Genomic DNA, 26191 nt, shown 5'->3' with positions numbered 1-26191 from the left:
CAAGACCTCTGTTTTTAATTGTGGCATCCTTAGATTTTATTGATTATAGCTTGGGGCTAAGGAAAACACAACATCCCTTTGCTAGAGCAAAATTGCCCTGACTCAGAACCCTCCTAAGAGTTTGGATGCCATTAGTGGTCAAAGAGTCAAGCCAGCCTTACCCCAACAGGAGTCAATCCCTGATCTTGACCTCTTGATCATTAAGCGAATGACTAATAGTTCTTAGCACTGTTGCCCATATTGTCATCCTTAAGTGCCACATTCACCATCAATCAACCAATCAAGGCATTAACAAGCTCTGGACTTAACAATGAGATAAAACGAGATTTAATTACAAGTCAGAGCCAGTTTACTTTTTTTTATGTTTGTTTATTTATTTTGAGAGAGAGAGCATATGCATAAGCAGGGGAGGGGCAGAGAGAGGGAGAGAGAGAATGCCAAGCAGCCTCCATGTTGTCAGCATGGAGCCTGACGTGGGACTCGAACTCACGAACTGTGAGATCATGACCTGAGCTGAAATCAAGAGTCAGATGTTTAACCAACTAAGCCACCCAGATGCCCCAAGAGCCAGTTTACTTTTAACCTTAGGTAACTCCCTTTCCTTTGCTGGCATCTCTTCCCCCTTCTATAAAATATTACTTAGTCTAGATTAGAGTACTTGACCATTTTGAACACATACCTTTTTCAGAGGAACAGAAAAATTTCACATTTCCCAGAGATAATGATGTGAACCTTACAGGGGAATATTCTCCTCTCCCCCAACCTTGGGAATTTTCATGGCTGGTGGGGTTAGGTAGAAACAGCCTCACTAGTCAAGAACATTTTGTTGAACTCTGTTGTTCAGGTAGTAAAAAAAAGAGAGGATTTGTGTTTATTTTCCAAAAATAAAATTAGGATATTGACTATGTTTTTTTTTCATTTATTTTGAGAGAGAGAGAAAGAGAGAGAGTGAGTGCACACTCAGGGGAGGGGCAGAGAGAAAGGGAGACAGAGAATCCTAAGCAACCTCCCCACTATCGGTGTAGAGTCCCACATGGCTCAAACCCATGAACTGTGAGTTCATGACCTGAGCTGAAATCAAAGAGTCCAAAGCTTAACTGACTAAGTCACGCAGGCTTCCCTTGACCATGCTTTTTAAAGCAAAACTTCCTCAAAGGCTCTGCCATTACCCCCAAGGGGTTGTGCTGCATCTCCTCGCTCCTAGAGTAGAGGATCACTTAATCAGATGACTGTTCTGTGGTTGTGCCCAGCTCTGGAGACTGGTCTAGGTGGGTGAGGTCTGGGAGGGAAGGTTAATGGGCTGTTCTCCTGAGCTCCTCACTCCTGCCCTTGCAAAGGCCCATCTCTGGTCTGAAGGTTCTCCATGATCACTGCAGATCCCTCTTTAGCCAGGCTCTGACTGAAGGGTTCTGCGCCAGCTATCTGCACCATGTTTTCTTGTAGGATCAGCCCCCACCCTCAGCTCTGAGAAGGAGAAATCATCTGAACACAAACATTCCTGATGATGTGGAGGGATCTGTTAATCATGGGCTTTCCTGGGGACCAGTTCTCAGCAGGATTTTTCTTAGCATTCCCCACATGAGACTTTTTAGTGGTCACTGCCCACTATGGGAGAGAGGGTCTGGAAAAGATCGTTGAGGGCCTATAGCCCAGTGCCTTCCTCCCCTCACCCTGATCCCATCAGTTGCTTGAAGCCCTTCTGCTATGTGCCCCCAAGATGTCATCTAGCTTTTGTTTGTTTTTCTCTGGGAACAAGGAGTTTACTACTTCTAGAGGGAGACCATTGCATCTTCAAACATTTATGGTTGTCAGATTCCAAAATGCTGAGGAGTTAGGCCTTAGAAACAGTGATGTGGCAGGAAGGAGGGAAGGTAGAAAAGCTTTTGAATAAATTGTTCTTTCTGCTTGAGTTTTCCTAATTGAGGTCTCTATATCTTGCAACCATTTATTGAGCAGTTACTACATGCCAAGCTCATGAATTATTTTTTATGTAAGATTCTAAACTTCCCCCAAGCCCTATGAGTTAGGTATAATTAATATTCTCATTTCATGGACAAGGAAGTAGAGATTCAGAGCAGTGAGGCAACATGCCTAAAAGTTGCACAGGTAGTTAAGGTGGGGCTAGGAATTAAATCCCGGTCTGTCTGACACCAAAGCCCTTGCTTTCACCATGGTGTTTGCCTGTTCTGCAGCACTTTATAGCCTCTTGAAGGAAGGAGTCATCTTTGAGTTGAAAAAGCAAAAGCTCAAGGAGGTCAAGTGACTTACTGAGAGCATTCCTCAGTGTCAGAACATGCACCCTCTGCCCAGAGCCTCCGTGCATTGCTCGCTTTTATTTTGACTTTTTTGAGAAACCAAAGCTCAGTCCATTTCTTGTTCAATTCCTTAATCTGATTCCCTAACATCTGTGGCCCCATCTGCCCAAGATCATCCTTTCCCCAGTCACCGGCCACTATGGCTCTGCAGACAGCTATCCTGTGTCCCCCATCCTGCCTCTCCCATTCAGCAACTGCTAACCTCAGCACCTTCCCAAAGGACATGATCGTCTGGCAGCCAGAGGCAGCAGAGAGCAAGAGCCTGATCAGGTTGTACAGGAAGTGCTGGTAGTGGAGGGTGTTGCTCCCCAAGAGGCTCTACTCAGTTACTGCCATGCAGCCTCCTAGCTGGAGGCAATTCTGCACCATAAAGGCTGAAAAATGACAGGATTCTTTGAGAAGTGTTTCTGGGTTTAGGGAGAACTGAGTAGAAAGGGGGAGACTCCAGTTCTGTTCTTGACTTGGCACCTGGTTTCCAAGTGGCCCTGCCTAGTCTTCTTTCCTTCTCTGAGCCTCAGAGAGTGGAGCAGAATATCTCTGGGGCTCCCTGTGGGCTTTAACCCTGGGTTTTGAACCCTCGATCCCTGATTTTGGTGGCTGTATGGGCCCAAACAAGTGAGAAGGAGCAGGCTGGAAAGCAGTGAGAAATCACCTGGACCAGCTGTGGTCTGCAGTCTCTTCTATGCCTGCTGTGAGGCAGGATGGGCCATGCAGGGGAAGGGTAGACATCAGAGAAGGCAGAGCAATGGTGAACCTTGAGCAGCTGGTCCCAAGCTCTGGAGCAGCCTTACAGGAGAAGTTGAGCATTTTATACAAGAAAGAAAAGAAACCCAAGGTTAAGCATGATATGCCAAGAGGTGAGTGACTAGCATGATGTACTAGATATTTTTCTGTGTCTGCACAGTATATCCACTTCTCTAACTGCTCCCACACACAGCTACAGGGTTACCATAGAAATGGCGATTTTAAACAATGTGACCCTACCCCCTGCCCCTATTGGCCACAGGTGATTGGTCCAGACTGGGCCAATCAGAATCTTCCCTGGGAGTTTTGGATTTGGAGTGAAACAGAGCTGCTGGTAGCCATGTTTCCTCCACGAGGATCAGCACAGTAGCAGAAATGCTCCATCTCTCCATTAGAGAAAGAACAATCTAGCACAAATATCATCACCAATGTAGGCTCAATGAGAGCAGAGATTGTTGTCTATTTCTGTTTGTTGCTTTATCCCTTGAATATGTGTGGCATGTAATAATAGTGATAATAAAAGGATCATGTATATAGTGCTTATGATCAGACAAGTGTCCTAAGTGCCTCTCCCATGTAATTCACTTAATTAACATAACAATCCTAGAAGATAGGATGTTATTATCCCCATATTCCATGAGAAAACTGAGACACAGGGTATCCTGTCTTAAGTCACACAGATAGTTGGTCTGGGAGCCAGGATTCAAACACAAGTCATCTAGTTCCAGAGGCTGTGCTCTTAATCACTATTTTATACCACCTCTTAATAAACATGTTGATGAGGAATGAATGAATGGATCAGTCATGCAGAAAGGAGAGAGAGAATTCTGTCAACAATTGAGAACCGAGTTCATATGGTCTTTGCAGCCCAACTCCGCTCTTGCCCTTGGGTTCTGTGAAGGCCTCACCATCCAGTCTTATAAATGGGATTAGTTCCATGGGCATCTGAAGGGTCCTGTGCTTGGTTTAATGCTCTGCTGTCATCATCTCTGAATTCTTAATAATTTATCTTTGAATTTGTGTTTTATAAGCAAAGTTGGACAGGCCCGTGGAGCATGATGTGAGCAGAGAAGATGTGTGCAGTATAAATGAACCCCGTCCAGTTTCTTGCCCCTCTGCTTGTGTTAGTGTATGTGGTGTCCCAAGAGCTCAGAATTCTGGTAAGCTGGCCACACACGGACGTTCAGCAAGACTCAAAGCAAGTCCAAGGAAAGCATGTTATGTCTATAGCAGAGTAAGCAGGGGTGCTGTCAGCCATGAAAACCCATGCTTTCTTCAAACCAGAACTTGCTTTGAACACAGAAAGGAGACAGTGGTGTTATAAGAAAGGCAAACGGTCAAGGAACCTTATCATATCCTTTCTTACTGGTGTAACTTTCCTGTGCTGGCCAACCACTGATACTGAAAATGATATAGAAGAGAAAGGGATACCCATATAGTTCCTTTGCTTTTCAGTCCTTCCTCACCCGTAAGCCAAAGATAGAGAATGTACTGACTGGTAGAATGTTTATGTGTCAAGAGACAAAGACAGTTGAATTCGTTTTGTATGGTGTTTCCACTGCTCCGGTTAAGAACAAAATATATATACATGTATGGGCTTCTAAACAAAAATTGTGTCCTTTTGGTGACTCTGCATACAAGATAAATGCTCCTCTATTTGCATTTAAGAGTGGAGCTGCAAATATAAAGGTGAACAGGAAAATTCATGTTAATAATTTAAATTTTTAATTTTTATTATTTCAGAATGACATTAAATAGCAAACACAACAAACAAACAAACAAAAAAACCAAAAAATCCACCATAATAAGTTGAGAGAGAGACTGTGGAAGAAAGAAAAAGCTTCATATTTTAGTGCATTTAATGCACTTTTTTCCTGCTTTTTGAACAAAAATCTCCACATGTTCCCTTTGCTCTGGGCTTCACAAACCATGTCATCAGCCTGCGTATAAATTTCCTTTTTACCTAAGCCAGTTTGATTTAATTTCCTGTTATTTTCTTAAAAAAAAATTTTTTTTAACGTTTATTTATTTTTGAGACAGAGAGAGACAGAGCATGAATGGGGGAGGGTCAGGGAGAGAGGGAGACACAGAATCCAAAACAGGCTCCAGGCTCTGAGCTGTCAGCACAGAGCCTGACGCAGGGCTCAAATTCTTGGACCGTGAGATCATGACCTGAGCCAAAGTCAGACGCTTAACCGACTGAGCCACCCAGGTGTCCCAGTTTCCTGTTATTTTCTAACCAGAGTCCTAATTAATTTGGAATTGGAATTTGAACTTGCTGAGGGTTTTAACTTTACACTTTGCTCCAGCTATTATATTCAAATGAATGGAAGTATAATGCAATGTATAGGTATTGGAGAGGTTTACAAATTTGGGCAAAGTCACATAGCTTCCAAGGGAATGACCTGAGATTTGAATCTGGCTCATTGTGACTCGAGAAAGTTCAAAACAATTTTCTGTGATAATGCAAATGTTCTGTAACTGCTCAATATGGTGGCCACTAGCCACATGTGGCTATTGAGCCCTTGAAATGTGGCTACTACAACCAAAGAACTGAATTTTAAACCATCTAATTTTCATTAATTTGAATGTATATAGTGTGACCGTGCAGATCCAGAATTTGTGCCCTTACCCTGTAACCCCAATACCTGACTGATTCAGCGAGTGTTTGTAGCAGGACTGAGTTGCTCACTGGTTCCCTCTGGTTCATGGCTCTTTGATAGAACCTGGCACATAGTAGGTGCTCAACAAACAGCAGCTAAGTGGTTTCATGGGTGCTCAGGCCCAATTTCTATAGATGAACAGTCTAGAAAGGAGTGGCTGTAAAGGGAAGAAGGACAGCAACATAAGAGTCACGTTACTCCACTGTCTGAGGCAAACATGGGAAAGGACCAGCCTCAGCAGAGGTCAGGACAGCCTCTCAGTGACTAACACTCACAGGAATCCACACCAAGATGGGCAAGTTGTCCACAGAAAACCTTCTCGGAAGGACCCAGCCTAGACTAGGCTGGGAAGGCTTCTCAGGGAGGAGATTAAGGCACCTCTGGTATGTCTCTGAAAAGCAGCCAACAAGCCCAGAGCTGTCATCACCATAACCCAGCTAGGAGCTCAGACAGCTCAACCCAAACTCATTTCGATACATGGAGGAAGGGGTGAGGCCCCAGGCCCGCTGGCCACCCCAGCACACTGCTCCCCTGCAGGTTCCAGAGCCAGCTCTTGCGCCTCCCGCCTGGGCTCCTCTTTCAGAGCAGGCTCTCCTCTTGTCTCCCTCTTGACCAGCACCCCCTTCCTTGGGTTAACTCGCGGTTTACTCAGGCCTCTGGCTAAATGACCCTTCCTCCAGGAAGCCTTCTCACCCCCACCACCCCGGGCTGAATTGACCCCTCTGCTGGCACTGGAGAATCATCAATCACTAACAAATAAATCCACCTTGGTGCCTGCCACCACGCCCGACGCAGAGTTGTTACAGTGGCAACGGCTTGCCTGCAAACTCCCTTCTGCGGAGTAGAGCAGCTGTACTTGAGTACGGCTCACATGGGCTGCATTTTTCTTTACGTTGCATTACACTTCCACTCAACTGGATTGGGCTCGTTTTTCACAACATTCTTTATCTTCTCTGCTATCTGTGCAGCTCAAGTCTCCCAGGAAGCATCTCTCAGGCTTCTCGCTGCCCATCAGTTTCAGCTGCTCTGGAGGGCAACTCCTTGCTCCTTGGGGTGCCCCTTGAGCCCCTAGTCTAAGCCTTCAACTTTTTTTTTTTTTCAACGTTTATTTATTTTTGGGACAGAGAGAGACAGAGCATGAACGGGGGAGGGACAGAGAGAGAGAGGGAGACACAGAATCGGAAACAGGCTCCAGGCTCTGAGCCATCAGCCCAGAGCCCGACGCGGGGCTCGAACTCACGGACCGCGAGATCGTGACCTGGCTGAAGTCGGACGCTTAACCGACTGCGCCACCCAGGCGCCCCTAAGCCTTCAACTTTGAAGGTGAACCCTCAAGGTGTTTTCAAGTGACATGGTAACAGAGACTTCACTCCATTCTCATAGATATTTATTTCCTTGTCTGTGCCACTTAAAAGGGAACCAGTGTTCATGCTCAGGTGGTGACGGCAGAAGGGCCTGAATAGGAGGAAAGAAGGAATGTTGTATCTGGGATAATTAGGGAAGGCTTCAAGGAAGATGGGGCATTGGACCTGCATCTTTGGAGTCAGAGGGAAGAACATTCCAGGCAGAGGAAATAGCATGAGCACAGGGGTAGAAGCCTAAGAGAAATGCAGGGCTAAGGGACTTGAAGTGGTTGGCGTTATAGAAGCTCCAGATCTCTCGAGCAGGAGGAGGGGGGGTCCTGAAGAGGTGAACCAATGCAAGCCCCTGGGGCCCTCAAACCCTTCCGTAAGAAGCAAGGACTTCATCCGGGAGACTGGGATGTTCCGAAGTTGTGTTCCCCAAACATCAGACCCATGGACTTCTCTGCTGCAGAAGAGGGCTAAGATTCTGCATCCCTACTCAGTGACTTCCTCCAACATATATTAGTATTGTAAAACTTAATAGTATAACTAATACTAACTACCTGTGAGTGTCTACAAGGCAGCAGGTGATGCTCTGAGCACTTGGCATGCATCACCATATTTGGCCCACATCACAACTCTATGAACTAGGCACTATTGTATGTATCATTCCTATTTTGTAGAGAAGTCAAGAAGTTTGCCCAAGATCACACAGTTAGTAAATAGACCTAAAGTTTGAACTTGAACAGTCTGACTTTGAGCTGTCCTAAAGAACTTAACTTTGTTCCATCCAGAATTTCCCAACTTGTTTTTAATTATGGAGAACATTTGCATATCTAGTAACATTGTAAGGCAATTGATTCTGTGGGCAACAGGGAGCTATTAAAGGGTTCTTGGGGCACCTGGGTGGCTCAGTTAAGCACCCAGACTCTTGATTTCAGCTTAGGTCATGATCTCAGGGTTTGTGAGATCGAGCCCTGCATGGGAGGGAGCCTGCTTGGGATTCTCAATCTCTCTCTCTCTCTCTCTCAAAATAAATAGATAAACTTTAAAAAAATAAAAAATAAAGCGTTCTCATCCTGGACTCTGGATTTGATTTGCAAATATCCTTAGTAAGCTCATTATTAGTCACTTACACTTTAGTGTGAATTAGTTCTTTCTTAGAGTTCCTTGGCTACAGGCCAGGCCAGGACACTGACTGAAACACAAATCCAAATCTCTACTCCAAATATTTTCTCTTTTCAACAGTAACTGTACCGTCTGGTTAATTGGAAAATGAGACATTCATTGGAGTTGAAGGTTTATCGGGAAATTCCTGGTTTTAAGAATCACAGTTGGAGAAAAAACACCTCTCAGACTGGTAGCCACCTCACTCTCACCGCCCGAAGCTATTGGCAAAGAGAGGCCCTTCAGAAGATGTTTCTCTCATCCTTTTTTTTTTTTTTGAGACTTTTAATTTTTTTTTTTTAAAGTAGGCTCCGTGCCCAAAGTGGGGCTCAAATTCACAACCCCCGAGATCAAGAGTCACATGCTCCACCGACTGAACCAAACAGGCACCGCACCCCTACCAGCCCCCACCCTGCCATTTCTCTCATTCTAAGGAGGGCAAGGCTGAGGCCCAAAAAAGGCAAGGTCACAGAGCTGGTTAAGTTGGGACCAACATCCAGGGGTCCCCCTCCCAGTCGTGAGCTCTGTTCGCAGCTTCAGGGCCTGCACCCCAGCCCCCTCTGCCTGGACCCCCCAGCCCTCCCTGCCATTCCTCGCCCTCTCCTCTCCATCTTCCTCCTTCCCCCCTTCGTCAGGGGAGGACCCCTTGTGCACACGCATGCTCTCCCTGCTGCTGCCTGACTGCCCCTAATGAGATTACAGACTCCTGGTGAGACGGACTAGCGTTAATTCTCTGTAGCTTTAAAGGGCAGGCCGGGCCACAAAAAAAGAGCAAAAAGAAAACTTTGCTCACAAAAATGGCTAAATGTGGACGATGATCCTAACAGCACTTTGCCCTGCTCGGCACAGTGCAGTTCACCCCTGCTTTCACAAATAATCTCTGGATGGGAAGTCACACCAGCGCTAATGGTGCTATTATTATGTTTGTTTTTCAAATGGGGAAACTGAGGCACCCTGAGCTTATATGGCTTGCCCAGAGCCACACAGCTAGTAAACGGCAGAGCTGGGAATTGAATAGGTCCCTTGGGCTGTGTCATTTTAAAAAATAATAGCCTATGAGAGCTGACAGGGTTCCCAGCTTCAGGCGTAAAGCAACCTGAGGGATACACATCACAGAGAATGGCCGGCCCCAAGTCTGAACCCAGATCCACTGGGTTCAAATCCTGTAGCCCCCATAATACTGCTGAGCACTTTTGAAGCCATCTATCTATTCATGTGGTGGAAATCAAACCAACATAGGCCTGAATTCCACTCCGCTACTGCTGCCTCTGTGAAAATGACCAAGGGACTCTCACTCCTGGGGTCTCCATTTCAGTAAACTGAAGGTTGGAGTCTTAGGGTTGTTGGGTGATTCTGTATGATTCACATAAGTCAAGCAACTAGAACAGGCCGGCGCACAACACATGTCCTTTGCCTCAGTTTCCTCATCCGTAAAATGATACGTATAGTACTTACATCTCAGAATCGGTATTAAGATTAAATGCGCTGTTGCAAGTAACGTGCTTCTAGAATAGCACCTGCTATGTGATAAATGCTTAATTACTGTTAGCGATTGCTAGTGTCCTCTTGCTTTGCCTCCAGTTCTTCCTGGAATGAAGTGGGGGTAAAAATCAAACCAACCGAGCAAGCGTCCCTCTGTTCCTCCTGCAAGTCTCTGGGCCCCTCCCTCGTTTAAGAGGTGCACTTGGCTTTGAGGCCCAAACCCCCAGACCACGTGGCCTGCTCTAATTTCCCAGGCCCTGATCCTTTCCTGGCTCCTAATGACGCAGCCGGTAATAGGATTGCGGCTTCCCTCTGGGGCAGACACACAGGCCATGGCCGTGGGGCTGGCGACTGGTGCTTAGCAACCCTGACCACCTGCCTGCTGAGCAGCCAGTGCCCCCGGCTGGGACGCCGAGCCCCCGGCTGGCCTCACGTGCATGGAATGGTGCTGTGCTTTGTGCCAGCAGACTGGGCTCACCATGGTGCCAGGCGCCGTCCTGGCACGAGGGAGGGATGTGTGCAAGCGGAACGGACTGCTCATCCTGTCTGTGCTATCTGTCACCGTGGGCTGCCTTCTCGGCTTCTTCCTGAGGACCCGTCGCCTATCACCACAGGTCAGCCACCCAGAGCTTCACCGGGTCCCCATCGAGGAGGGGTATGTGGGCCTGAGGGACCTGGGAATCACAGTCCCACGCCCCGACTCCCTGGTGACGTGACAGTGGGTGAGGCACTCTGCCTCTCTGGGTCCCAGTTTTCTCATCTGTAGCACGGGTGTGATAAAACACTGCAGGACTGGAGTGAGGTCCAATAAAATGGTGCAGGAAGTGGTTACAAATGGCATCACCAGGTGAGTGAGAGGCAAGGACATCCCCTTAGAAGAACCACAGGGCCAAGAGGCATGGGAACAGGAAGAATGAGGACGTGTAAGACTGCAAGGCAGGCATCAGAGAACACCTCTTACAGCAGCTCAGGTGAACAGAGAGCCAGGAAGCGTACGCCAGGCAGAAGTAACAGCAGGAGTGAGATGCAGGGCCATGAAAGATTTGGGCATGTATGGAGCAGGCTGTTCATGGCAGCTGGAACGTACACTATGAGGCAGGGGCTGGAGCTCAGGGGCCATCGGGCTTCTGGATCCCATCACCAAGGACAGGCCTGGGACAACTATGAGTAGTTTGGGGCAGGAGAGTGAAATGGTCAGATCTCAGCTTGGAGAGATCATTCTGGTGCTGAGTGCAAGCTGAGGCAGTGATACAGGCAGGGGACCAAATGAGAGGGTGGCTGCAGGGGTGAGACCTACAGCACGATGAACAGGGCACTTGTGAGACCTGTTTCCAAAAGAGGAGCCCTCAGGATGTGGTGGCAGATTGGATGCAGGGCAGGAAATCAGGGCAGGCCCCCAGGTTTCCAGCCTGTGTGACGGCCTGAGCAAGGGCCCCTTTCCCTCTCGGCACCCATCTCCCACGGGACAGGGAAGGACACTCATACGGCATTAAAGAAAAGATTATTCTGACACTTGTAACAGTAAGGGAGACTTTATTCAGGACTATTCAGGACCATGGGAATAGGAGAGAGAGATCAGGCTTAAGTCCGAACACAACAAAGACAGCTGAGGATTTAGAGCCAATGAGCATGGTAAGGGGCCAACAGATAGAAAATTGCTAAGAGGAAACATGGAAGGTGAAGGGATTCCTGCTAAATCAACTTAGCAGGATTCTTGCTGAAGGTAAAGAGGGGGCATTCTCCCTAAACTGACTTGGCAGGATTTTTGCTATAACTGGGCTAGGCAGGCCGAAGACAAGGCTAAGGATGAGGCCTGGCCGAAAAAGGGCTTCAAGTAGCTCGTCTCGCGTTTGTGCAAGGAGTCTTTGCTGATGGGCTCTTGGAAGATCCCCTATTTCATAAATTTCCTCTTCCTGCAGCTCACGGATACCAGGTGTCAATACACCTGGGGCTCAAGGCATCAGATTTGGTCCCCCATGAAAAGGGAAACACCCCGTCCCTGAGAACTGAGCCCCTATTACAGCAGTAACACTGTTAAGCTACTCTCGGCTATTTAGGGAGAAGCATGGACTCTGGGAGCAGTGGTGGCTCCCAGACCCCGGACTCTGACTCTGCTAGTAAATGGCTGTGACAGGCAAAATGCTGTCTCCTTTCTGGGCTTCGTTTTCCTCATCTGGAGTGGGGGGCACTGTATATCCACCGGGATTGTTTTGAGAATAAACAAGGATTCATACAGCATGTGGAAGAACGAATGAATTACAGCGGTGCTGAGTGGCTGGTCCTTCACTCCCCTCTCCCTTATCTACCTGTCCAAGTCCGACCTATGTCCAGGAACCATCTCATATTCCATATATTATAAAAGTTCTTCCAGACCTGCCTCACTCTGAACTAATACTCTGCTCCCACACTCATGCCACGCTCAGCCTTCTGCTGTCACCAGCTGCCAGCTGTCTTGCTTCGGAGCCCTTTGTGCAGGTGTCTATCCCTCCCATCAGAATTTAACTTGATGAATATCACATGGGCTTTCACGAGCCAAAATGTGAGTCTAGTTCAGTGCTTGTCACAGAGACAACCCTTGACTCTTTGCCGAATTAAACTGGCAATGGCACAAACAATCTGCAATCTACTTTCTTTAATTTCCCCGAGCAACAAAAAATATATTTCCTGCAGGAAGATTATTTTGTGAAAACAAATTGGAATGCTTCTCATTAAAAGCCAAGCTCCTCCGGGGCCTCCTTTGCCAAAGCGGCCTGCCCCATCTGCTTGGAAATGCAAATGTGTTCCGGTCTGGATTAACCTGCCAGATAAATTGAAGAAAGGATGTGAAGTCTTAGAACAATTATTTGGCAGGAATTGGCTTTCTCAGCATCTTACTTTGAAATCCAGGAGTTGTTTCTGTGATCTCTGCCAGTGACTCAGAAACTAAACCCTTATTTTGTAAGCTTATGCAACAGTCAAAAGTCATAAACAATTTGCACAATGGAAGAATGTCCTACTTGTGAAAAGAACTTAGAAAATCACAGATTTTCTCTTTGGAAATAGTATCTCATTAAAAAAATACAGATTATTTTGAGAGTTCCGGTGAAACCACGGTGAATTTACAATTGCATCCATCTTCCTTTCCTTCCTCGAATCCCACTAAAATTATAGTAATGGAATTGTTTAAAGAAATAAACTCCCAGGAGAATATGAAAGGAGAGAGTGGAGAAAAGAAGTCGAGCGAGTACAATAAATTAGGCAAGAAGGGAAGTGGATAGAGTTGAATGATTGCACTTAGTAGAAGCACAGAAAGCTAAAACCTGTGTCTGTAGAAGGAGATGCCACATCACTTTGGCTTAGAGGACTCTAGAAAGGTTCTGCACTTGAAAGTGCACAGAGCTGCAGGAGGCCACGTGAAGTATGGAGGTGAAATCAGGGGCATTGGTTGAAATTTTGTTAACCAGAGCAGTTAGGCCCCTAAGTCCCCTCCAGTTCATGTAATGGGGAGACTCCTTTCCACCCATCTCTACTGTCCTGCCTGTCCCAAAGAGCCAGAGAAGCTTGATTTAGGGATATCAGGCCCACCTGTGTGTGTTGGGAGAGGGGAGGTGATGAGGCACATGCGTCCCACCAATTAGCAGGATCCCCAAAGATTGCTGTCACCTGGGCTTAGACACACCCTCACCCCCTAGTTGGAGTTAGGAAGAGGCTTCTAACTGAAGCCTCAGAGAAAACATCTCCAAATTCTGCTCTCAAGGGGATTCCTCCCCATCCCATCCTATCCCCAATACAAAAGTCAGACTGTCACCTGTTACCTTCCTTTGAGGAGCCATCACTTGACAAGCTTCACTCATGCACACAGAAGTTTAGTGCCTCACACTTACATATGAGCAGAAGCCAAGGTCAAAGCATCTAACAGAAAGAGACCAAACAGAAAAGAGGGTCTCTATGAAGCAGAGACAATGCAGGAAATAGAAAAAAACATTTAAATCTTTTCTTAAGTTTTTTGGACATGTGAGAGAAGATACCGTGACTGTAAAACAGAACAGGATGCAAAAAGAAAGAACAATCTAAAAACACAAAAGACTTTTTGAAATTAAAGATCTATGAACCAAGATAAAAATGTCAGTAGCTAGCATAAAGTTGCAGGGATCTCCCAGAACGTAAAACAAGAAGAGATGAAAATAAAAGAAAATATAAGGAAGTCAGAGGTGTCCAACATCCAACGCCCTAATAAGAGTTTTAGAGAGAGCTAGCAGAACATATGGAGAGAAAAATTTTACAGAGAATATAAGACATTTTCTCAGAAGCAAAAAATATGCACACCACTATGAATTTAAAAAAAAGAAGAAGAAAATCAGAAAATCTCGTCCTGTGGTACATCACCTCATGAAAATTACAGAAAACTGGAAATTGACAGATATTCCTTCAATGGATCTGAGGGAATAGAACAAGCCTCAGCTAAGGGATAGGAAGAATGGTTCCAAACATCATAAGCAACTCTAGAATCTAGAAGACAAGGGGGAGGGAAATTCTTTCAAACTAAGAATCTTATATTTGGCCAGACTACTGTCGGACATAAGGGTACAATAAAGCATTTTTGTTCATGCTCATGGGACTCAGAAGTTTCTCTCCCATTCACCCTTATTTTTTAAAGACTTTCTGGCTCATTGGAAACCACAGTAGAACGGGACAAGGAGGCTTGATTTCTGGTCCTGCACAGTCACTGCTAAGTCCCCTCCCTCTCTTGACTCAGCTGAACTAGATCTTTAAAACTGCTTTCTCAGCACCAAAATTCTATGAGTTGGGGCTTTTCAAAGTATCAGACTATTAACCAAGTGTTATGTTTAAAAAAAAAAAAAATGGGTCCAAGTACAAAAATTTAACTTGGATGGTGCTTGAAAGTCCTTGTACCGGCCTCACCCACAACCTTACCCTCAGGAAGGTGGCCTCAAGCATGGTTTGCTAGAAATAGCAAAACAATTAAATTGAATTTAAAAACTTAAAAACAGGGGCGCCTGGGAGGCTCAGTCGGTTAAGCGTCCGACTTCGGCTCAGGTCATGATCTCGCGGTCCGTGAGTTCAAGCCCCGCGTCGGGCTCTGTGCTGACAGCTCAGAGCCTGGAGCCTGTTTCAGATTCTGTGTCTCCGTCTCTCTCTGACCCTCCCCTGTTCATGTTCTGTCTCTCTCTGTCTCAAAAATAAATAAACGTTAAAAAAAAAAACCTTAAAAACAGCACACTCAGTTAAATTTGAATTTCAAGTGAACAACAAAAATTATTTGTTGTTGGGGCGCCTGGGTGGCTCAGTTGGTTAAGGGTCCGACTTTGGCTCAGGTCATGATCTCACAGTTTGTGAGTTCCAGCCTGGAATCAGGTTCTGTGCTGACAGCTCAGAGCCCACTTTGGATCTTCTGTATCCCTCTCTCTGCCCCTCCCCTAGTAGCACACTCTCTCACTCACTCTCTTTCTCTCAAAAATAAATAAACATTTAAAAAAATTATTTGTTGTTCATACGAAATTCATATGAAATTCAACTGGGCTTAGTGGCCCCTTCTACTTCAGCTGTCAGGTTCTGGACATGTGACTCTGGAGACAGCTGACGGGCGAGGAGACCTAATCCAAGGCCCCAAGGGTAGGCAAGACCCAGCGGCCTGTGAGGAAGCCAATGTAAGAACTCTGCCCGGTAGGGGCTCTTTATACTGGATGGTGTCCCACCAACCCGATTCTCTCTCCTTTGCCAGGAGGCTGGCAAGAACCCATGATGATGCCAGGATGGGTTGGGGGTGGGGAGGCACAAGAGAACGGGCCCAAGGCAGAAGAAGAAACTGACTCAAGAATGTCATGCTCTGTGGATGAGTCAGTCTCCCCATAAACTAGACTGAGAATTCCGTTGCAGGAACTGTGCCTAATTCATTCTGGGGTACCCAGCACGATGCTTGGCCATATGGGCTGAATGAACGTGTGAACAGTATATGGCCCTGTCCTCTTGGCACTTACCATCTGCTACATGAATTATACCATGAATGGGCAGATGAATGGTGCAGAGGTGGAGGAGAGCTGTCATTTACTGTGATTACTGAACATTTACTCTCATCCAGGCACTCTGCCAGGTACTTTATGTACCTCCTCTCATTTAAGCCTCCAAATGATCCTATGAAGTAGTTGTTACCCTTGTTACAGATGAGAAAAACTCAGAGAGATCGAGTAACTAGCTTAAGGCCACACAGCTAGTTACAGGAGGTCAAGATTAGAACCCAAGTCTGTTTGGCTCCAAAGCCAGTGCTTCCTCTGTGGACTCTGCTGTCCACGTGCTGGACAAGAGAGGGTGGGTGAATCAGGGCTTTGAACGTTGTAAAGAATGGAGCAGCTGTGAGGTCGGTACTGCCTGCTATAACCCCAGCTCTTCCTGCATTTTCAGGAAATTAGTTACTTCCAGTTTCCTGGAGAGCTCCTGATGAGGATGTTGAAGATGCTGATCCTGCCACTGGTGGTCTCCAGGTGAGGGAGGGACAGGTGTTTGGCTGGGAGGCCAGGGCTGGGAGGGGAGAAGATTCTGTACAGATTCAGTAGGTGCCCTGCTCCTGCTGTGGGTGGCTGGCCTGAAAACTGTGATTGGGGGTCTTCATGGGCACTCGGGTGTGGCACGGGCTGCTGAAGCCTGGGTCGTTCGGTGGCACCAGTTATTTCAGTCCCATTCAATGGACTTTTTAGTGACTTAAAAAAGTGACTTGGTGTCATAGGACGTGACCTGGCTCCCAGGTAGCTCAGGGCCAGGGAGTTCAGGGATTGCTTCCCAGCAGAGGGGCTCTTTATGGTGAATGCAGCTGGGTGTGGGGAAAAGACAACTTTGGAGACACTCATGAGATAATATGCTGGCTCAGCTCTGCAACCTTGGATGGTTCCCAAACTCCTGTGAGCTTCAGTTCCCTCACCTATACAATGAGAATAATAGCACCTACTCCAAAGGGTTGTTGCAAGGACTGTACGAGACTATATACTTGCATGTGCTAGATGTTCGAAGGACTGGGTCACAGAGTGTGAGGAAGGGTGGTGGGAGCTGAAATTGGGGGGAGGTTCTTGCCCCGGCATGAAAGACCTTTTATGCCAGGCTTAAGAATTCAGACTTTACTCACTGGGGGAGGACCACTGGAAATCACTGGAGATCACCTGTCTCTACCAATGGCATGCTGTGTGGCCTTGAGCAAGCCCTTGACCCTCTCTGCGTCTCAGATTTCCCCACCTATAACAAGCTGGCTGCTCCAGGTGGTGTCTAAGAGCCCTTCATTGCTCTGAGGCTGTGGGTTTGGAATCCTCACCTCCCAGGACTTCTCTGCAGGGAGGGAGGTGCACACATCTCTGAGACCTGTATGTGTGTGTTGGAGGAGGGTAGTGGGCTCTGTCCCTTAGGGCAGGGTCATCGCTTCACAGCCTCCCTGCTGCTGAGCCCTGAGACATGAGCCAACTCCTCTCCCCTTTCTCTCTAGTGTGGGGAGGCACTCTCTACTCCCCGCAGGGGCGCTTTGTCAAGTACAGTTCGACTTCCTGCAGGCAGCACTTAGGTCTCTCAGGACTCAGCCTCCATCCCATCCAAGACTCTGCTGAAACGCAGCTTCCCTCCCTCCAGAAGCTTTCCCTGATTCCCCAACCCACTCTGCTTGTCATCTCCTCTCTATGCATCTTCTGAGTCATTCACTGGGTCAGTGAATCTGTCAAGGTCACCAGTAGCTTCCATGTTGCTAAATCCAAAGGACACTCTCAGTTCCTGCTCTGTGTGACCTCTCTCTCCACAGCAGTTGCTACACTCGATAGAGCAGCTGATCCCCGCCCCTTTCCCTCTTGAAATCCTCCTCTTGGTGCTCCCCTCCCCCCCCCCCCCCCCCCCCCGCCTCTGTGGTTGCCTGCTCTCTGCCCCTTTATCCTAGCTTCTCTTCCTCTACTCCACTCTGAATGTCGTCGCTTTCGAGACTTCTCTCGTCCATTCTCATGGCTTTGAGGTACGACCCAGAAGCCCAACACTCCAAGTACAGATTTCCCCCCCAGACCTCTCATCTGAGCACCACACTTGAACTACCTATTTGACATCGCTCCTGGATGTTCAACAGGTGTCTCAAATTTAGTGTCACCAGCCTGAGATTTTACCCCACAAACCAGTTCCTTCTCCTGTTTTCTGCTTGTCATTACACGGCAGCTCCGTCCACCCAGCTATTCAAACCTCCTTGCTTATTCCTGTCCCATCCCCACCACCAGCCAGTCTGCCAGTGACTGCGTCTGGTTCTGCCTCCCAGTGCCAACCCAGCTTCACCCCCACCACACGGGTCCAGACTCCACAGTAACCTCACTGGCCTCCTGGCTTTGGTCCTTGCTCCCCTCCTACCCGTTCTCCACCCAGTGGTCAGAGTGACCTCCTGAAAAGCCATCTGGGCCATGCCATTCATTAACCCGAATGAACATGACATTCCATGGCATTTAGAACAAACTCTCCCGCCCTTACCCTGATCTCAGAGGCCCTGCCTGATCCTTCCCTGCCTGTACCCTACCTCATGCCAGGCCCCACTCACTCCAGTCCCACTGGCCTTTTAGACCAGACTGACCCTCCCCCACCTCAGGGTCTCCACACGTGCTGTTCCTTCTGCCTCCAACACTTCATATCTCTTCCTCTTGATCTGTTTTTTTTTTAATATAACTTATTGTCAAGTTGGCTAACATACAGTGTATACAGTGTGCTCTTGGTTTTGGAGGTAGATTCCTGTGATTCAATGCTTAAATACAACACCCAGTGCTCATCCCAACAAGTGCCCTCCTCAAGGCCCATCACCCATTTCCCCCTCCTCCTCCTCTTCTTTAGATCTCCATGTCACCGGCACTGCCTTAGAAAGGCCCGCCCCACCCATCCCCCCTCACTACCACCTTCACTCTCCCTCACCACACCCTATTCCTTTCCCGGCACAGCCCTTACCATCCACTGTTGTCCTGTATGTATTCACTTGTTTGCTTGTTTCTTGATCTCCCACAGGGACTGTAAAGTCTGTAAAGGCAGAGACAGTAGTCTGCTGAGGTTCCACTCTGGACCTAGCCAAGTGCCTGGCACATAGTAGGTACTCCTTAATACTTGTCAAGTGAATCAGTGAAGGGATTCAACAATCAGGCATTGTGCTCTCTGGGCACTTGGCCCTGTCCTGGGTGCTGCACATACAGAGATCAGTGAGGGTCAGTCCCGGCGGAGCTCACAGGCTGTGAGGGAGAAAACAGACGGTTACATGACAGCTAGGTAAGTGTGTCAATGGAAGAAGCAGAGGACTCTTCTCTTTTCTCCTTTTCCCCTGGATTTATTATGATATAAGGTGCAGGAATCCTGTTAGGTGGCTTTACGGTCCTTTGCCATGACCGTCCTTTACTGTCCAGGTGTCACCGCATACTCAGAACAGAAATACCTCAAAGACAGAGGGTTTGCATGGACTTGGAGTCCCACAGACCTGGGCTCCCACCCTGGCGCTGTTGGTTTCTGGCTGTGTGATCTTGGGCAAGTCGTTTGACTTTTAAAAAGGCCTGGAGTCAGTCAGAGACCTGGGACCTAGACATGCTGCTACCACAAATTATCACATGATCTTAGGTAAGGCACCTTCACTCTGGGCCTCGGTTTACCCAGCTTACCTAGCAACTAAGGGCCTGCCCAGCTCTCCAAGTCCTGTCTCTCACTAGACAGAAGTGCTTTCTCTGGGCTGGGAATGGAATGCGGTATTAACTTGAGAAAAGCCAGTGTGTGTTCACACATTCCCTTTGTTTATTATACAGTTTGGGCTCGTGCAGAGCAACCGTGTCACTGAAAAATGGAAGTGCTTTCATATTCTCCTACTAAGGGAGAATTGAACCTTCTTAAGGGGGAAAAAATGACACATTTCCAAGCCCCAAACCCTCTGTCCTTGAACTCACCTTCCTTTAGCTTCAACTGTGATCCATCCATCCATCGGTCGCCCACAGTTCCCCGAGCGCTTGCTCCTGGTCACTTCAAGGCTGTGACCCCTGTCCTCCAGGAGCAGCCACTCCCGTGTTACCACTCAGGGCAGAGCAAAATCGCCAGAGCTGCCTCGACAGTTCAGAGGTCAGGGATTTTCTGCAGGGTAACCGCTCCAGGGCAGTGGGAGGATACACATTAAGGCACATTTGCTCCCAGGTCCGATAACCTGCAATTCTGGGTGCCAGGCCACCTCTTTTCCAGCAGAACCTGCCACCCCATTCCTATGCCACGTCCCTGGGATCAGGCTGGTTACGTCAGTAGCCCCTAAATGGGCCGCATGCTTTTCTGCCTCCATACCTTTGCTCCCGTTGTTCCTCCTTCCACAAATGCCCTCTTCTCTTCCCAATTAAAGCCTCACTCTGCGTGCAAGACCCAGCTCAAGGTGCCGCGTGCAGTTCTCCCAGCTCTTTATTTATTGATAACGATTGATGATGACCGGTCTCCACCGCAGGTGCTGCTCATAACCCTGGGTGTACTCAGTATTGTTAGTTCAATGAATTCACAGTCACAGCTGGCACACCGCATGACGGGGTACAGACCCCTTTTTTTGTACAGTAGTGAAACAGCATTCCTATCTGGATGAGCCACTCCTAGGCCAAGAATTCCCTCTGCCAAGGTCACCAGTCGCTGTGACCCCTCCATGGAGAAGGACCATGTGCATCACTGTGTTTTTATGTGAGATACTGGGAGGGGGTCGGGCTCATTGTCCCCCTTGTCAACGGTGGTGGTCAGTGTAACAGATTTTTGCAGGAGACAGAAAATGAATAGACGAGCAAAGAGGGATGATGAGGTATAAAGAAATATGGGTGGTAATGGTGGGCAGTTGACACAAAGGATGATAAGATCCTATGCCTGCCTTCAGGAGTCTCACCATCTGGAAAGGGGACAGTCACAGAAACACTTTGTTTTAGAGAAAGGACGCCCAACTCGAGCCAGCCTGGGTTGGAGCCCAGCTCAGTCAGTCTTCCCACAGTCTAGCATCTTCCAGCTCTTGGACATCTTGTCTCTAGAATCCACTCCAAACCAGCACCTGGCCTGAGCCCCCTCCTCAGACAAGCATGCCATAGTCCAGCTGAGTGCAACCTCCCCTTGGCCAGTTGTGGCTTCCTAATTTGCAGTGAGGGAGGTGAGCAAACAGTACTGGTAGGTGTGGCTGAAAATCTGCAGGAGACTCCAGGGGAAGAGCACTTACTGGACGTGTGACCCTAATCAAGTCCCAGCATCTGAGCCTTAGTGACCTTCCCTGTAAAATGGGGACAACACGCACCTCCCTCACAGGGTTATTCTCAGAATGAAATAAGATCATGTACTTGGAGCACCCAGCATAGCTCCTGATATATTATGAATGTAGCATGTTTTCTCTAACTTATTAAGGCTTCTCCAAGGCCCAGATGAGATGTTTCATGAACCTGTTTTGCACCCGTTTTGCTCTCAGCAGGCAACCCCTTTGGGTGACCTGTTCTTCCTTCGTGCTTTCACTTAGCACCTGCGGCTTACGTGTCACTCTCTCTGGAAAGTCTCTCTCGACTCAGGCACACCTGGGAACACTGATACAGACCTGCATGTAGGTCTGAGTCCTGCACACCTGTGTTCATGGCAGCCTTCCCAGGCACGTGGACGAGGTGCCATGCACGTCCACATGGCACACACACGTCACCTGTGCCCAGAGCCATTCCCCGTGTGATGGGTGTCGAAGTCTCCTCATCCTCCATGAACCCTAGTGCTCACTACCTCTGGCTCTCCTCTGCCCTCGCATTCCTGCAACTAGTCAGGGGACAGCCTTCATCAGTCTCCCATGCACACACATATCCCTGCTTCAAACAGTACACAAATTTAGCAATTTTCATTGACAGTTGGGAGCAAGATCACAGGTAAGGATTACACTGAGAAGTGTAAGCCCTTCAGCCATCTCGTGGTTCTCTCTCTCTCTCTCTCTCTGTACATTCGTTATCTATTACTATGGAACAAATTACCACAAACTTAGCCAATTAACACAACCCCCATTTATTATCTACCACTTTCTGTGGCTCAGAATCCCAGGCATGGCTTAGTTGGATCCTCTGCTCAGGGTCTCATGAGGCTGCAAAGTGTAAGCTGAGCTGTGTTCTCCTCTGAAGTCTTGGCTGGGGAAGAATCTATTTCCAAGCTCATTTGAGTTGGTGGCAGAAGTCATTTCCTTGTGGCTGTTTGTCCGAGGGCCCCCCTCCTTAATGGCTATCAGCTGGAGGCCACCTTTGGGTCCTAGAGGCTACCTGTGGTTCTCTGCCTGCTGGCTCTCTCCAAAGGCAATTCCCGACATAGTTTTTTGCTTCATCAAGGCCCTCTCCAGTCTTCTGAGACAGTCCTTTATAGCATAATCATGGGAGGGACATCCCATCACCTTTGCCATATTCTATTAGTTAGAAGCAAGTTCCAGATCCCACCTACACTTAGGGAGGGAGAGTATACAAGGGTGTGGATCATTGGAGGGTCAGTTTAGGGTGTAGCCACTTCTTTCTTTCTCTCTCCCCACCTCCCTTCTCTCTACCCCTATTCCAAGACCAGCCAGAAATCCTGTCCTCCTCGTTTTTTACAAGTCATTTCCACGCATGCCCTGCTCTTGGACTGGGGCAGGGTGGGGTGCTGCTCAGCTCTTGGTCCAAGTAGCTTATCGAGGAATTTCTTCTAAACAAGGACAACTCTCTTACTATAAAAATAATTCTGAAGAAAATAAGTTTCTCAGGGGACCTGAGTGGTGCAGTCGATTGAGCATCCAACCTCAGCTCAGGTCATGATCTCATGGTTCATGGGGTCGAGCCCCGCATCAGGCTCTGTGCTGACAGCTCAAACCTAGAGCCTGCTTCAGATTCTGTGTCTCCCTCTCTCTCTGCCCCTCCCTTGCTTGTGATCGGTCTCTCAAAAATAAAATAAGTGTTAAAAATTTTTTTGAAAAGAAAATAAATTTCTCTATCTCTTTTACAGGAACATCCCAGGGCCTACTATAGAGTAGGTACCTAATAAATGAATATTAAATGGGTTAAGAGCAGTGGAAAGGCAGCTAAGGCAGAATTCAGGGAAGTTTCATGACCAATATTTGAACTGATGCTTGGAGGATGGTTAGGAGTTGCCTTTAAATATTTTTTTGTATTTAAAAAATTCTATAGGGGCACCTAGGTGGCTCAGTTGGTTGAGCATCTGACTCTTGATTTGGGCTCAGGTCATGATTCCAGGTCGTGGGATCGAGCCCCACATCAGGCTCCATACTGAGCATGGAGCCTGCTTAATATTCTCACTCTCTTTCTCTCTCTCTTTCTCTCTCTCTCTCTCTCTCTCTCTCCCTCCCTCCCTCCCTCCCTCTGCCCCTCTCCCCTGTTTGTGCTCCCTCTCTGTGTGTCTAAAATTAAAAATAAATAAATAAAATTCTATACTTACAGGCACTTTAGATAATTGAGGGAAAAAATCCCCCATTACCCTTCAGTCTTAATTCTGCCACTGTTATCTTTTTTCCCTATAAATGTTTGCTCTTATTCTTAGTAGTGAATCATGAAGCCCAGGGTGTAGGGTGTAGTCCTTGGCTGACTGCTTCAGAAGCTCACCCTCATCTGAGCCCCTGCGCTGGCTGGGCCAGTCCTCTGATGCTGACAAGAGGCAACCAAATAAACCAAATGCCAACTTATTCATTCACAAAGTTTTACATACGACTGGTTATACATATAACTGCTAAGGAGCACAGGTGTGCACAGTCTGGCCAGAGCGTTTCTCCCTGTAGCCTCACCACTTGGGGAAGCCACTGGTTACATGTTTGCCCGCAGGACGATTTGAGTTTTTAATTGTAAAACCAGTGTGACTTCAAGTTTGCCACTTTAGTTATTTTCTGGGTCCCACCTGGTGGAGTCCCATCATATGTGCATTTAACTTAAGCAAAGTCAGTTACGTATGTTGTGGGAAACAGAGAAAAATAATTTAAAGGAGCAGGAGGCTGCCCCCATTCAAAGAGCTGTGCTCTTGAGGTGGGTGTGCTTTGCACTAAGCCAGTCTTGGTCCCCATGTGCCTCTCAAAGTGTGAGCCTCTCCCTGCAGCAATTGTGATTCTAGGGCATGAAGAGGAGATTGGGTTTGTTTTTTTCCCCTTTACATCATGGCTTCTGAGTGTACTCAGACTGCTTCAGCTGGTGTTCACCTAAAGAAACAGCAAACCCATTTCAAGTCGGGAAGAAAACTGCCTTGAGTGAACTTATATAAAACTATGCCTCCTCAACTTCATGGGCAACTTAAGGGACCTTCAAGACAAATTTAATTATACTTGGTTTTTGCTTTATGTACTGACTTCAGAACTGAATATGCTGAATATGGTCCTACTTCTCTGTACAGCGGGAAGCCTAGTGTCTTCCTCTTGAGGCTCGTCCCATTGGCCAAAGTCAGCTTATTTCCTTCGGTGAGCTTCCAGCCAAGTAGATGGAACTGGAACATTGGATCTTACCTCTAGCCCTGCTGCTCTGGTTCCTACCGCATGGTGTCGCTGTTGAACACAGGTCCTGCATGGTCTGGTTCAAGTCAGCACAATAAGCAGGTGCATATTCCTGCTCTGGCTCCTAGACCCACTGAAGTGCCGGGTCGTTGTTCCTCAAGGCAGCCATGCCCTGAGTGTGGCTCCTTGGGATTGAGCTCTGGTCCCTTTTCTCCCACTGTTGCATTAGCCCTGGGGGCTTTTAGTGCCAGCAGATCGTGGTCATAGGCACCCTGGTATACCCTGACCCTAACTTCAAATCACAGGGAGCAGGGGTTGGGATCTTAGTCTCTTTTCTCTCAGAAGGCTCCTGGGCCTCTCATGCAAACTGATGCACCCTTTCATAGCTCTGCATGCAGCTCTTAAAGTCTCAAGGTCTTAAGATGTGTCCGTCAACCCCCAAAATCTCTCCTTTCCCCTGGACTAAGTGTGCCTTCTCACCTTATATTTGCCATTTGAAAATGTTTTCCAAAAATTAAGTCGGCTGCAAGGAGACTATAGAAGAAGCCTCAGACAAAATTTAGAAAATCCCGCCTCCCGTCACATTGGCCTAGCAATAGTCTGATGGTTAGGACCTGCCACAGCATTGTCAAAGCCCTTGAATGAGGGCTCCCCTCCCATGGGTGGTGCTTGGGTAGGTCCTGAGGGCTTTGCAGCTCTCAGCACTCTTCTCTGTGCCCCACTGCTGATTGATCCCATGTGAATTATGCCTCTTCCACTAGAAAAGTCAAGCCTTTGGAGCCTTGGGGCCCTTCCTTTCCTGTTTCCTCTCAATGATAGCACCTGTCACTACTCCGATCCCTTTTCCTTTTAATATACAGTTTATCTCAAAGAGTACTGGCAATTTTCTGTTCCTTTACATTCTTGGAGGATACCTTACTGTTACTTTCTGCAAAAAGAAATCTAGGTGCTTCTTTTTTCTTTTTCACTCAATGTGATGTCATAAGAATTGTCCATGCTGTACCCTCATCTCCATAATCTTGTTTTCATCTTGCACTTGGGCTGGAACAGAGTTTGTGAAGCCCTTTTCCTTTCACTTGACAGGATGCTGCTGGATATCCTTTTGGGGCATCACTGTGTCCCACGACTCCAGAGTTACCTCGAGTTCTATTATTTACCACACTCTTGGCCTCGGCCATAGAATAGACACAATGCCACCTGCAAATTTACAAAACAGTTCCCAGCAGGTGCTTTCTTATTTTTGTTTTTTGGTGGCCCATCAAGGCCCCACCGTTTGCTTCTAAGCTTGGGGAGTCAACTGAGCCTTGTTTTCACACATCCCCAGACAGGCAACACCAGAAAGCAGGGGTGGGTCAGCCCAGCATCTGGATCCAGCGAGGGCCTCCAATTCTCTGTTTGTTCTTTGCCAAACCCTCCTCTCCCCTCATCCTTCAATTTCTTAAACCAGGCATCATTCAAGGGAAACTGAATCCATGTGTTTGTGATTCACTGATGCCGAACATGGCAGAATGTTTTGTAGGCTTCACATCACAGCAAAGAAATCCAAGTGCGTGTGTGGGTTTGTGTGTGACTGCGTGGTGTGTGTCTTTACATGTGCATATGGTGTGCATGTATGTGTGTGCATGCGCATTCCTTTGTATTTATTGTTTTCCTTTCCATTTCTTGTAAAAATTTGAAACTGATTTTTCTTAGAATCAGGAAATCATGTTTGGCCAAAGAAACCTAACACTCCCTTCTCCCCCTTCCTGAGGAACTCTAGCTTGGCAGAAAACTCCCAAACACCCACGTTCTAACTTATTGGAGATGGTCCTGGGCCGAGCGGCTGTTGAAGTCTGGTTTGGAAGCCAGTGTTCAGGGGGCAGCTGTCCGGGCTCCCCAGCACACAGCGAGTGAGAGGGAGGCTGGAGGAACGGGCAGCCTGTGTTCTGGCTCCTCCCCTCAAGCCGTGGGGCAACTTTTCTTAGCAGAGCTCAGCTGACCTCTCAGATGGGAGCTCTGGGATTCTGTCCTTGGCCCTCTTGCCCAGTCAGCTGA

General features: G+C 47.6%; 1 protein-coding gene across 2 annotated transcripts in view; it reads left to right on the top strand.

The window, feature by feature from the left end:
• The first annotated feature begins 10155 nt into the window (after positions 1-10155).
• The window catches only part of SLC1A7 (solute carrier family 1 member 7), a 45020-nt gene continuing 28984 nt past the window's right edge, over positions 10156-26191 (top strand). Inside the window, exons 1-2 of one of the 2 annotated variants that reach the window (XM_030324898.1) lie at positions 10156-10328; positions 16114-16193. In XM_030324898.1, coding sequence (XP_030180758.1) covers positions 10194-10328; positions 16114-16193 — 215 coding nt within the window. In that variant the 5' untranslated portion in view covers positions 10156-10193. The remainder of the gene's footprint in view (positions 10329-16113; positions 16194-26191) is intronic. The other variant, XM_030324890.1, reaches the window with a different exon arrangement.

This window comes from Lynx canadensis, chromosome C1 (assembly GCF_007474595.2).
Source record: "Lynx canadensis isolate LIC74 chromosome C1, mLynCan4.pri.v2, whole genome shotgun sequence".
Taxonomy (NCBI): domain Eukaryota; kingdom Metazoa; phylum Chordata; class Mammalia; order Carnivora; family Felidae; genus Lynx; species Lynx canadensis.
Note: the sequence above shows the minus strand (reverse complement) of the source record. Positions and strands in the feature narration are given on the sequence as shown.